Consider the following 13591-nt stretch of genomic DNA (forward strand, 5'->3'; position numbering starts at 1 on the left):
AGGCTATTATTTCTCCCATGGAGTATAATTACTTCACCCTGATTGTGTTTCTTTTTTGCTGCTTAGTGCTAAAAGGTATTAGCATTATGTACTTTCCCATTTCTAAGCCACCTGTTAACATCCAAAAGCCAGAAAAAAGAAAAAAAGACAACCTTAGAACAACGTCAAAATACACCAGGTGTTCACTAGTCTTGTGTTGACCTCAGTTGTCCAGAGATTTCGTTTTAATATATACTGGTTTTGCAACTGGGGAATTAATGCCTGTCATGTGTAATTAATGATGGATTATATTGCAAGATTTGCATGGGAAACCTACTGAGTACAAAGAGGATGAGAACTAGCACAACTAATATAACTTCAACATTGCCACAACTAGCAAAGGGAAGGTGAGCCCATGCAGTCATTTGTATAGAAAAAAAATCATTGCATAAAGTTTTTCAAAGTCTTCCATGTTTTTCCTCTGACTGCGCTCTAAGACTGATAGCTAATTATCTCCTGCAGAATCTTAGTGCTTACTATATTAATCTCCTACCTTTGTATACTTGTTCCTGTCTTGACTTTGTTTTCTCTTGTGATTGTATAAGTCTTTCACTTTAACTTTGTTTTTTTTGCACAGTAAGAACCTTGTAAAGAAATACTGCTTTTCAATAGAGTGATTAGAGTTGTTAAAATGGACTGCATAATCTTCACCAGGAGTAATTTTGTGTGAGGACAATCACCTAGTAGCTATTGCTTAACATGCTCTGATGGAGAAGCTGTGCTTGACATGAGATTTGCCCATTGGGCCCAAAAGTGGGACTTTTTCTTAGCTCTTCAGAATTCTTTGCCCAGCAAAACATCCATGTGACGGTTCCATGAAACAAACTTAATGCTTTCAAAACCGATAATACATTTCTCTCTTTCTTCAAATGTACATTAAATATTACTTTTTTTTACATATATAGTTCAAGCCTGGTTCATACCTGTAAGTAATTGCTTTGTGACTGTACCACCAAGCATTATCTGAGAAAAACAGATCACTCCAAACTAGGTTGAGGGGTTCTTCAATACAGTGGAAATGACAACCCATTGACAGGGTGCAATTGTTACTCTGGAGCCTCCTTTGTTTTTTTTTGAGATGTCTGCTAGTGCAACACTTATTGTCAATAGGGACCAAAAGAAGGACATTCCATATACGTGTTGTGGTAGCATAACATCCACAGGATTCAACACCCTTTATCTCTGACATGTTTCTGAAGTCCCCAAACAATGCTACCCTACTATTTTAAGAGAAGGATTGAAAAAACCTGTCTGTTTTAATGATAAAATAATGGTGAGAGAGAGAGAGACAGAGAGAGAGAGAAATGGAGAGGACACTAATAATTAAAATATATCCTCAGGATGGAACAGAAATTTGCTAATTCGTAACCAACTGATGCTGCTGATCCGCGAATCAGGGTTATGAGGGCAATGACACGAAGGAAAACATTGTGGTACATTTCTTGATCTGAGTTTATACACTGTAGAATTATATAGATCACAGGGACAGGCACTGGGCATCATACAGTGTTATATTAAGCACAATACATATTTCATTTCTAGCTGATGCTGGAGCACTTAGGGTTGAAGCAACCAAAATTCTGAACAAATGTTGGTTGTTGATTACATGTGCTCTCTTTTCACAGGGAGATGTTAGAATCCTTACAAACTCTTCAGCAGGTTTCTGTATCATCAACATTTTGGAACATTCCTAAAAGAGTGCAATAAATCTAAAATTCTGTTTACTTATCCAAATGTTGTAGGCATCATAAACCTAGAGCAGCTGGTAAAATCATAAAATGATGTCAAATCGTATTTCTGCAGCCACCGCTGCAATATTCAAGATTATTTAAATAACTGTGAAGTTAGTAATCCCATTCTAATAAATGGCAAATACAACCTTTTCCATACCACGTGAAAGAAGCGACATGATCTAATATCAAAAGAATATGAATATTTTTCTTTATCAGTTAAAAAAAGTGTTACACAAAGGAAGACCTGCTTACTTTAGAGTTCTGCCATTACTCCTAGGTACTTTGTGGAGCTTGCAGACGCGTAAAATCTATGAATTATACACATTATAGTATTTGCAGAGAAATCCACTAGTTAGATGTTGTATGCTGGAAAAAATGCAATTGTGTTGGGGTGAAGCCAAGCTTACACCTGATATTTGGGAACAAAGAATAGACCTGGTTACACACTGTTGTCAACCTCTAATCTCCAAAGATAAACAATCGTGAAACTGGTTTTAGACACATTTGTAAATCTTTGCAGGAAGATCCTAGCCACATTCTTTTGGTAAACAATGACAAAAGTGTAATAATTTTTAATCCGAGTTATATTTTTAATATACCCTCACTGTAATGTTGGATGGGTGAGAAATGGTTTTGAGTTTTCTATAAAATTGACAGGAATCTTGTGGAGATTATACATTAAGAACCATGTGTAACTTCTCTAGCATTAAAAAGGATAATCTTTGACATTTCAGAAAAGCAATGCAGAAGTATCTTGCATACAGGAGTGTCTGCAAGGTATGGTCAGACAAGTCAGGATGGTAGCTGTTGACCTCAAGAAAGAAGGAGGGACCTTGGGAAAGATGACAGAATTTGAAAGACTTGCATAGAATCAAGATCATATATTGGGACATATTTAGAAAGTGCTACTGAATAGGATATGGAGACAGAACAAATTAAAAATTGCAGGATAAAATGGATGCAAAACCTCAAAGAAGTATTTACAGTGGAACAATGGGAAGAGCTATGGAAAAAATCAATAAAATTTACTTCAAACTATAATTTGAGGGAAAATTGGTATACAATGTTTTACAGATGGTATATAACTCTGTTAAGAATGACCAAGATGGACAAATCATACAATAACAAATGTTGGAAATTCCATAATAAAGAAGGGACATTTTATGACATGTGGTTATCATAAAAAAGTCAAAAGTATTGGAAATACACCCAAATATTCATAAAATTATAAAAACAAAATTTGAATGGAAACTGCAAATATTTTTATTCAGCCTAAACAAAAGGATAACAATTTACTAATAAATTGATTTATGCAGCCAGTGACAAAAATAAATTTGGCACAACATTGGGAAAGTAAAACTTTGCTGACCACAGAAGAATGGGTGACCAAAATCAGAGAATATGCAGCATTGGCAAACGTGACTGTATATATATACAAGAGAAATTCAACCAAATTCAAACAAGAAGTGCTTCTTTATATACGACACAGTACACAGGAAGGCAAATCTAGACATTTGGAATACATTTTTTAGGGAAAGAATTAAGAGACTAATTTAAAAATAACAGATGAAATGATTCAAAGAGATATAAGCAACAATATCCAATGTTTAATGTTCAGGCGTAGCACAAATATTTAAGTAGTGGTTAGTGGTTGGGGAAAATGGAAAGAATGGGAAGGTGAGAATGTGATATCAAAAGCTCCTCTTCACAATATTTTTATTATGCTTTATTTTTTATCTTGCTTTTCATTTCTATTCTTTTGTAATTGTACTCTTGTGCAATTTCTGGCTAAGCTGGTGCAATAAAAAAGCACTGGAAAAAAAGGATGGCAGCCATGATGGTGAGATCAAAGCTCTGCCTGTTTTTTATGTGTGTCTCATCAGAGCTTTGATGGCACCATCATGGTCCCCATCTTGACTGGTCTGACCATACTTTATGGACACCTTTGTTTGCATACAAATTTGTATTAGAGCTGGTACACATGATCAACACGTTCTTAACAGTGCGTTTGTTTCAAGATAGGTACCATGGCAGAGAACAGGTAGGCAACTGAATATTAAAGAAAGCAAGTCCCAACACATGTTGTGAAAAAGAAAAAAAATAGTATTCTCCCTTTCATGAATAACTTTAATTTTCAGGGGCGTTGTTATTGATTTTTCCTTTTCTTTTTTATTATGAAGCATTCAAAATTCACATTCAGTCTAAAGCTGTACAGTCCATCCCCAACTACATACTGTGAGAATGCTAATTGCATTCACTGTTCCACACAGGCATTCTCTGAAAAATAAATTTGTTTGTTTGTTTTCACATCCTATTTTTACAGCAAACATAGCATTAGGGTGATTTATGATAAAATACTGGTAAGACAATTATAATTAAATATTTAAATTCATCCTTTAAAAACTCAAATAAAAATATAACACAAGAAATTTATAACCTCAACCTCCCTATTAAAACCTGCTTCAAGCACAACCTGCTTCAAGCACAAGAGGACAAGAAGTAACGAAGATGGAGTTGGTTTGGCCAAAGTAATTAGTTCTACTGTCAACATGCTCTAATGGTTAGCAAGTTTTTTCCCCATATTATTCTGTTGGAATCTGTCTTACTGTGTCTTAAATCCATTATTTTGTATGTTGTACTCTAGAATAATGGAGAACATGTGTTAAGCTTTCTGTATGACATATTTCTAGATATTTGAATAGTACTGTCATACTCCGCCGTTGTCTTCTCTTTCCAAGGCTCAGTATTCCCAATTCCTTCATAGCGGGATAGAGGCTTTCCTAAGGCTCTTACAAACCAAGATAAGTGTATTTTTTTTATCCCGCCTTTATTATTATAAATAACTCAAGGCGGGGAACATACCTAATATGCCTTCCTCCTCCTATTTTCCCCACAACAACAACCGTGTGAGGTGAGTTGGGCTGAGAGGAAGGGACTGGCCCAAGGTCACCCAGCCAGCTTTCATGCCTAAGGCAGGACTAGAACTCTCAGTCTCCTGGTTTCTAGCCCATTGCCTTAAACACTAGACCAAAGAATCTGGCTTTTAAACCAGCAATGAATGGTACCTAGCAATGAACTGAAAGACAATCAATGGTAATAATGTAATTGCAAACCTCTCTAAAAACAACTCCTGTTAATTATCTGGACACAGCATTGCAATCCAACTTTTCAAAAGCAGCCCTCAGCATGTATTAGAGAAGTCTAAACCATAGTAAATCAATCAAGATATGCAAATTTTAAACAAATCTGAATTTTCTAGGAATGGCTATAATTGCTCTTAGCCTACACCTTGAAAACAACCTTTCCTGCCCATTGCTGCAATCTAGGTTTTCTGGTTTAAAGGTGAATCCAGTACTAAGCTCAAACTATGAACTTGACTTTTCAAGTACAACTACATCTGAGTACAAGTCCATCCAGTACTGGTTGAATCCCTGGTCCCTGATCTGCCTTTGAACAGATTAGTTCTTCATTGATGAACTAAAGAGGGTATGGGTTGCTTACCATTTATCTTGTGTTGCATTCTACATGAGAAAACATCATCTAACAAAGCTTGGATGTTAATTAAATGTTTGACAGAAATATCAGATGAGTAACATTGGTTAGGGTTGTGGTATTTGATGTCTTTACCCTTACAATTCTCATTGGATAAACAATAATGTTGGTAAATAACACAAATGAACTCAACAGTACCTTCCCATATCTGGAGGCAAAAGTTCCCGTGAGTAAGGAGTGAAAAATAATTATCGTCTCATCCAAGTCCCATACAAACACACGCTGTCATAAAAAACAGAGGGGTGGAAAAATAGACAAAAATATACCAATTACTGGCAGTATACTCATTTTGGATTACATAACTATGTAGAGAAGTACCTCTTTTGTTCCCCTCTGTGATGTTGCTTGTGTGGGGCATTACCTCAGCTATTTGAAGACTTCCTGCTCCCTAAAATATATCACCCTTTCCCTCTTGCTGTCACACCTAGAAAGTCCCAGAAGAATGCTTCCATGAGATGCCTCCCTTATTTTAAATTGCTCCAAAAAATTAATCCCAAACAAATAAAAACACCCCTTTCTTTGAAGTAGTTAAAACGATCTCCTAGTCCCAATATACTGCTGTAACTGCAACAATACTTACTGAAATTTTCACTTTTTTCTTTGCCTCCATTTTTCCTTCACCTTCCCTCGTTTTTTTACTCTGACTATTTTGAAGTATTAGCCCCTTTGAATATTGAGTGTCACATCAATAAATAATGCATTACTTTTTAAAAATCACCTGAGGCTTAGATTAGATATATTCCCTTCCCTTTCATTTAAAATAGAAAGGTAAAGAGAAGGCTGCTGTCAAGTATGTCTGGAATCCCAGTGCAATGCTCATGGTCTCCACCGAGTTGATAAGCATCTCATTTGATGTTTGCCAGGACTCTTCTCCCCATAAATTTTAATAAATTTTAATAAATTCCTTTTCAATTGCGGTATTAGCATGTTATAAAGCAAAGCATGGATCTCTAATGCCAAGCCACTCCTAGAAATAAAAATACTTCATTGAGTATAATGGCCAGCTGTCCAAAAAATGAAAAAGATAAACTGGCCTTTATTTTTATAAAGTTATTCATATTTACTTTGGGGTTTTGTGGATTGGGAATGCTATGGGCATTTGGACAACGCAGAATAATTCTGTCTCCACTTCTGCATGACAGCCCTTTAGATAAGTGAAGACAGCTACCATGTCTCCCTGCATCCTTTTCTTTCCTAAACATGTTCAATTCAGTGCCTCCAATGGTTCCTCATAAACCAGGCATTCACTGCTCTGCTCTTGGCATGCATCACTCACATTATTACAGTTTTATTTAAGGCAAAATCCCCAAACTTTTCAGACTAGTGGACAAGTATGAAATGCTAATAATATGGTTGTGGGTGTTCTTTCAAAAAGGGTATTGAGGGGGCATGCCCATTCACAAAATGTCTGCCACAGGGACATAAGCAATTACGAAGCACTGATCTCCCAGAATGCTAACTGCCATACTTCCTCCCAACCCCCAGGGACAATTCTACCTCTGGTTCTCTCTAACTTTTTTTCTGGGCACTTCCAAACAAAGCATTGGACTATACAATTTTCTAAGAAAGGTCCCATAGGCATTTTTGGATCCTGATGCTACAGATGGCCACTTAGCTTTGCAACATGCCAGCTTTTCATCTTTTGAGTTAAAGGAAGTTTTTAGAAAGATAGAAAGGTGGGCCAGGGAAGCTAGTGGGCACAATGAAGAGTTTGGGAGCAAATTAGTGCCTCACAATGCCATGCTGGAGATGCCAGATTTAAACACCAAAGAAAGGGGGTAAGAAACCCTTATTACTCTTACCTCAATATCAGTGTCACCTGCTGGGGAGGGATCACTGCTTCTTTTTGATCGCCCTCGTAGTTTTCCATCGGTCCCCCTGTGCTGCCTGTCAGATTCTATGTCTTTTACAGGTGTTGTATATTCACCTATAACAGGAATCTGACTTAAAGTAACATCCTAAGTTATTATTCTTAGGCTGTTTCAAAAAATTGCCCAAAGTATCAAAGCAACATTCATTTGAATAGCAGTAATTACAGTCATAACTTTGTACAATATTTCTGATTTCTTCTCTGTTGCAAAGTGATGAAAAAGTCATCTTTTTCTGCCAATTTAAGTAATTCTTTAGCTTTTCCTGTTATTTCCAAGTATATACATAATTATCAATGAATGCAATGAATGACCAAGGCTTGTTTATAGTTTGGGATGTTAGCCTGGTATCACCACTACTGCAGTTCAACCATAATACTGAGATTGTTGTGTGGTTTCCAAATAATATGTTATATATTAATAGGTGCAGAAATGCATATTTTAAAGGAAATACAATAATTAGTATTTATGGGAAACCACAAAGTAAACTAAATGTGAATTTTCTTGCAGCTTTTTATAATCACAGACAAATGCTACAAACAAAAATATTCTACATATAGTTATTCTTATGAGGCTCGTGTGGCGCAGAGTGGTAGGCGGCAGTATTGCAACTGAAACTCTCCCGGTGACCCAAGTTCGATCCCAGCAGACGCTGGATTTTCGGGTAGCTGGGTCAGGTCAACTCAGCCTTCCATCCTTCCGAGGTCTGTGAAACGAGTACCCAGCTTGCTGGGGAAGGTGACGACTGGGGAAGGCAATGGCAAACCACCCCACTACGGTCTGCCAAGAAAACGTCGCAAAAGCGGCGTCAGACACGACTCAGTGCTTGCACAGGGGAACTTTCACCTTTCTCCATAGTTATTCTTAGTAGCAAAATTAAGTCCCACTTGCCACTGAAAATAGGATCTGCACATAAGCCCTGGTTGGGTTCAAGGGGTGGTTTAAGAGATTGATCTACAATAATACATTTCTAATTTGAGACACTTACCAGGAAGTGATTCAGTGCTCTGACTGCTAACGTTGTGTGATGACTCTTGGAGAGAATAAGGTGATGCTGGGATGGTTGATGGGCTAATGTTATTTGCAGACATATAAGATGAGCTGTAGGAAGAGCTGTAATACTGTGAATACTGGCTTTGGGTGAAGCTGGGATATGAAGAATACTCCTTTGAAAGAAGAGACATAATTCTAATTATCCTATACAAGCAAAATGTCTTGTATGCAGCTAATATATAAAAGTTGTGCATTTATGGATCAAATTTTTCTAATTGTTATTCTGGTCAATCTCTTATAGTTGAACTACAAGTTCACAAGTCTTGAGACACTCTGGGGGCTGCAAAAATGTATTTATTTCATGCAGCCCATGGGCTGGTGATTGCTCACCCCAGGTCTAGAGTCTGAGGCAGGGGTCTTCTTGAAATCCTTTTTAATTACATCTGCCATGGACTAAATCTGTTACCTTCCATGTGCTCCTTCCTACAGCCCCCCAGAGAGGAAGCTGCTGTCAAAGCTTATGGAAAAAGAACTTAAGAGTGTAATTCTTAAACATCTCTATGTCCCATAGCCTCATGGACTTGAATTTAGCCTTGAATGTTCATTTCAGCATTTGTGTGAAGAAGGAAAAAAAAAAGAGGAGAGACTTCATACATGGTCTATATCAACCTTTACCAGCAATCATTCTTATACAGTATTTCCAAATATAATGTATTTACACCATTTATTTATACAGAAGATTTACAGATACAGGAGTGAACATACACAAAACCTGAATTTTGTAAAGGTAAAGGTAAAGGTTTCCCTTGACGTAAAGTCCAGTCGAATCCGACTCTAGGGGGCGGTGCTCATCTCCGTTTCTAAGCCTTGGAGCCGGCGTTGTCATAGACACTTCCGGGTCATGTGGCCAGCATGACGACTCGGAACGCCGTTACCTTCCCACCGAAGCGGTACCTATTGATCTACTCACATTTGCATGTTTTCGAACTGCTAGGTGAGCAGGAGCTGGGATTAACAACGGGAGCTCACCCCGCCGCACGGTTTCGAACCGCCGACCTTCCGATCGACAGCTCAGCGGTTTAACCCGCAGCGCCACCGCGTCCCCGAATTTTGTAAAAGGAGAATGAAATCAGGAAACTCACTCCCCCTGCTTCATATTCACAAGGGCTGCTGTGTGATATATTAAAACAAAACAAAACCAACCAACGATTACCTAAAACCAAGCATGGAAAAGAAACAAGTGGGAACTCTTCATATGATGATGGAAACTGCTAGTTGTTCTTTTTTTAAGCCGTTCATACAGTATTGTGTGAAATGCTTTCAGCACTGCAAATGAAGTGCTTAACCCAAGACCAAGACTGGCCAGAGCAGGAAGAGAAGTCTAAGGGAAAGATGGAGGTGGGGTAAGGGGGAAGAGGAGGAAATAATTTTGAAAGCACTTGGTTGCTAAGTTTCCTGTCAAGCTATTGAGCTTTGTGAGCGTCCACAGGTATGCTGCTTGTTTTTATCTCCAAATATCAGATATATTATTATCTGAGACAAACCTTAAGGAAGTTAGTAATGTCAACTTCCATTTTATTATGGCTCCAGCCCTTCTTGAACAATCAATTCTAGAAGGTGATGCTAGATGACTTGTCCCAGTGTTTGATTTACATAATTCTTCAGGACTCCGTTTTGTCACTCATTCTATTTAACAACTATTACATGGAGATAGTGGGAAGGAGAATAGAACCAGCAAGAGATTTTGAATGAAGTTTTATTAATATGCAGATAACCAATCCCACATTTCCACCTTTGGTCCACAGAAGTTAGGGCCTTTTGAACTGATATATGCATAAGGATAGACGAGAAATTAAGTTGAAGCTTAAGCTAGGTCAAACAGAATTACTGTACTATAGACTACTTCAGACAGAGATCTCCAATAACTGTTAAATGTGACCGCATTCTTTCTAAAGTGCTAAGTATACAGTTTGGTCACTTAGGTCTGATACTAATTTGAAACTGATATTGATCTGAAAACTCAGACAGAAATGACCGCATCTGTTTAGACTGATCTTTTGTTCCTACTCAGAGAAGATGGATCTTGTCTTGGTTACAAATGCTCTACTAAAAAACAAGTTTATTAAACTTTATCAGGAAGTTCTCCTGAAAAAAGTGTGGAAGCTTTAACTGGTGCAAAATGTGGCCATCCAGATCATGGTGGGAGTAAATGACCAGAACCTGTAATCCTTTTATTACATCAATTCTATTATTGCACAATTGGCAGTGTATTTCTAGGACCAGGTTCAAGTGTTGATATTGACCTTTACAGTCCTAAATGGCTTAGGACCAAATTGTCTGAAGAATCATCTTCATCCCTTTCAATCTGCCAGTCTTTTAAAAGGAAGTTTGAAGCCCTGAGTGTAATTGGACCAACTTGTGTGTAAGCTTTATACGGTGTTGCTCTTTGTTTTTCTGCTCTTTTCATCATTTGTTTTGATTTTGCTGTGACCTTGCTTAGCTGAATACTCTATTATTAGTCCCAATTCTATGATATTTTATTATTCATTTTCATAGTGACTTATATGTTGAGGGCAACTTAAGAGGTTGGAGAGGAAAGGCAGCACATAAATATTTTCAGTATAAAAGAACTACATTTTCACACTTAAAAAAATTATTAAAGTTGTACCTGGTGCACTGTGCTGAACCCTGCAGAACCCGTCAGGCCATTAGGTCCCTGGTAAATCCCTGAGGTACCTATGCCAAAAAAAAGGAGAAAGAAAGAAAGACAGACAGAAAGAGAGAAAGAAAAGGAAATGAGAGGATAAATAACATTTTATTAGGCACAGTACAAATAAATTTGATGGACCATCTGACAAACAGAATGGAAAATTTTAGATGAGGGTTAAGCAACCTTTTTGTGGCCAGGTGTTGAAGTTAAATCTTGGAGACTGAGAATCTCTGGTAAATGGGACATTTTTGCAAAATTGGTTTGGTTCATTTTCCTTTTTATTTTAAACTATGTTCAGCCTTTTGTAGGGCTTACATTATAATTTCCATGTATCTCCTATCTCAAAATGGTGAGGAATTGTACATATAATTTTTGCAATACTAATCAAAGGGCAATTCAGTGTCCCCAGAAAAGAGACTGAGGAGTCGCTTGTGGCCCTAGGGATACACGTTGCCCACCCCTGTTTCAGATCATAAGAATCTGCTGCCATAAACCTCAACAAAAAAGAGCAGACTTAGCCCAGGATTAACCACTCTAGCTAGCATTATTCTTTTAGAGTTGAGGTCTTTCCCACCATCTACTAACCTTTTAAAAAGCAAGTGGAGAAGCTGAACATGAAGTTAGCATTTTCTGGATGCAATAAACATTTATTTGCCTCTTAGTTATAGTTCAATAAGTTAGCTACAGATACAGTATGTGGCAAAGTGGCCCTCAAGACCCATCCTGAATTTCACAATAAAGCAGAACTTCAGTCATTCTAATCCTAATTATTTGAAATTCATTATAGGATTTCCTGCATCTCTCCTACTTAGCTTTGAAATGTTTCATAAAAACATCCCAGAGATAGGCAATAACTTTGTGGAGGATGACAATCAAGGGATGGTTCCCACAGGCATATGCCTCAGTTGCTGCCTGCAATATAAAGATCTTGCATATTCCCTCACATTACCAGAAATGGGGTGGTCTGCAATAAGGTAAATGCAGTTACATGTCATCAGATGTCAAATTATCATGCAACATGCAAGAAGAGTCTTCAATCTTTGCTACCATCTGCTAAAGAAAGATGTGGCTGCTAACACTTATCCAGGCCTGGTGCTAAATCCTGCACTATCAGACCAGAGGATGATTTTACTGTGGCCACTGTAGGCCTAGGAAAGCTTGTTCCACAAAAGAACTAGAGAAAAGAACAAATATAATTGTTCATCCTGTTGCCTTTAGCCAACTTAGGACAAGGTATGATGATTACCAAGTGAGATAAGATACTTCTACTGAAAAATCAGTTCTGGAGCAACAATTACACAACATTAGCCAAGCACCAACTGGTTCCTCAGGTCAGCTGGGTCAGCTACTTGAAGAGTAAGGTAAGGTAAGGTAAAGGTTCCCATTTAGTCATGTCCAACACTAGAGGGCGGTGCTCATCTCTGTTTCATGGCCAAAGAGCCAGTGCCGTCCGAAGACAGTTCTGCAGTCACGTGGCCAGCATGACAGTCACGGAACGCTGTTACCTTCCCACCAAAGCGGTATCTATTTATCTACTCTCATTTGCATGCTTTCAAATTGCTAGGTTGGGCTGGGGCAAGTGCAGGAGCTCACTCCGTCACATGGCGCTCAGGTCTCAAACTGCTGAACTTGCAACCTTCTGGTCAACAAGCCTGGCATCTTAACCACTGAGCCATCATGCTCCCTTTCTACTTGAAGAGTAGTCCTACCATTTTGGCCACCAGATGAACAGTGGTGGTTAGGCTGGTAACTTATCTTTGTTTGAGAAAGTCATGCAAGTACCAAAACTAGCTTGTGGCCAGAGAATCTCTGCTCTGAATCCCGTATGCTTTATGTAGAAGTGTAAGATTAAAGTATTTTGTCTGTCTGCTGGCTTGCTCGCCTTACAAAATTTACACTGTTGTCTTATTGTAATAGGTAAAATACTTTTAAGAACTTTCTTGCTGAAAAAAGTGGTTTTTGAAAATTCTACATATGAGTAATTATTATATTCTGTCAGTTAATAATGATCAACTGTTGTTTATTGTAATACTTTTGATTTGTACATTATCGATAAAGGGGATGTTCTATACCCCTGTGGCAGGTTTGCTTTCTTGCATGGTTATCCTAAAATGCAGAAATTTCAAAATGTTGTGGGTGCCTCTTATTGAAAATGTATTGGAGCAAACAAATTTAGAACTCCTGAAACCTATATAGAATCACACTGTAAGTCTCTGATCACTTTTACACTTTAGACTTTATTACTAAGGCAAAGCTTCGTACTATTCCTGAATTTTGTTCTGGATCCCTGGCAAGTTGTTAAAACGACTCTGCACTGAGCGTGAATTAGCTGCACTGGTGTTCATGTTTTTCTTTAATAACTCAAATAATCAATCCCTGATGCAGTTTTTTTTTTAATTGTAGAGACTGCCATCAATTTTAACCATAGTAGAGAATCAATGCATGGGACCAGCGAAGTGCTCTCTTAGCCAAAGCACAGGAACAAATACTTCTCAGTGTCTCCATGCTGTGTCCTTTCTCTGAATATCTGCTTGTTTGTTTTTATTTTAAGACCCCAGATTAAGCAGGCTAACAGACAGCTGAACAAACTGCGGCTCACCAAGTGCAGTCAGTCACAAAAGCACATGCAGGGAGAAATAGGGAGAAATAAATCTCAGCCCCTCTCCAAACCAAACCACTCAAGGAAGAGAATCTGC

At 37.9% G+C, this 13591-nt stretch overlaps 1 protein-coding gene across 1 annotated transcript in view; it reads right to left on the reverse strand.

Annotated features, from left to right (window-relative positions):
- EYA2 (EYA transcriptional coactivator and phosphatase 2) overlaps window positions 1-13591 on the reverse strand; it is a 135353-nt gene that overhangs the window by 28062 nt on the left and 93700 nt on the right. Inside the window, exons 6-9 of the mRNA XM_063297105.1 lie at window positions 10854-10921; window positions 8181-8358; window positions 7127-7251; window positions 5463-5546 (exon numbers count right to left, since the gene is read on the reverse strand). Of these exons, the coding sequence (XP_063153175.1) occupies window positions 5463-5546; window positions 7127-7251; window positions 8181-8358; window positions 10854-10921 (455 nt within the window). The remainder of the gene's footprint in view (window positions 1-5462; window positions 5547-7126; window positions 7252-8180; window positions 8359-10853; window positions 10922-13591) is intronic.

Source organism: Candoia aspera, chromosome 3 (assembly GCF_035149785.1).
Source record: "Candoia aspera isolate rCanAsp1 chromosome 3, rCanAsp1.hap2, whole genome shotgun sequence".
In the NCBI taxonomy this organism is placed as follows: Eukaryota; Metazoa; Chordata; class Lepidosauria; order Squamata; family Boidae; genus Candoia; species Candoia aspera.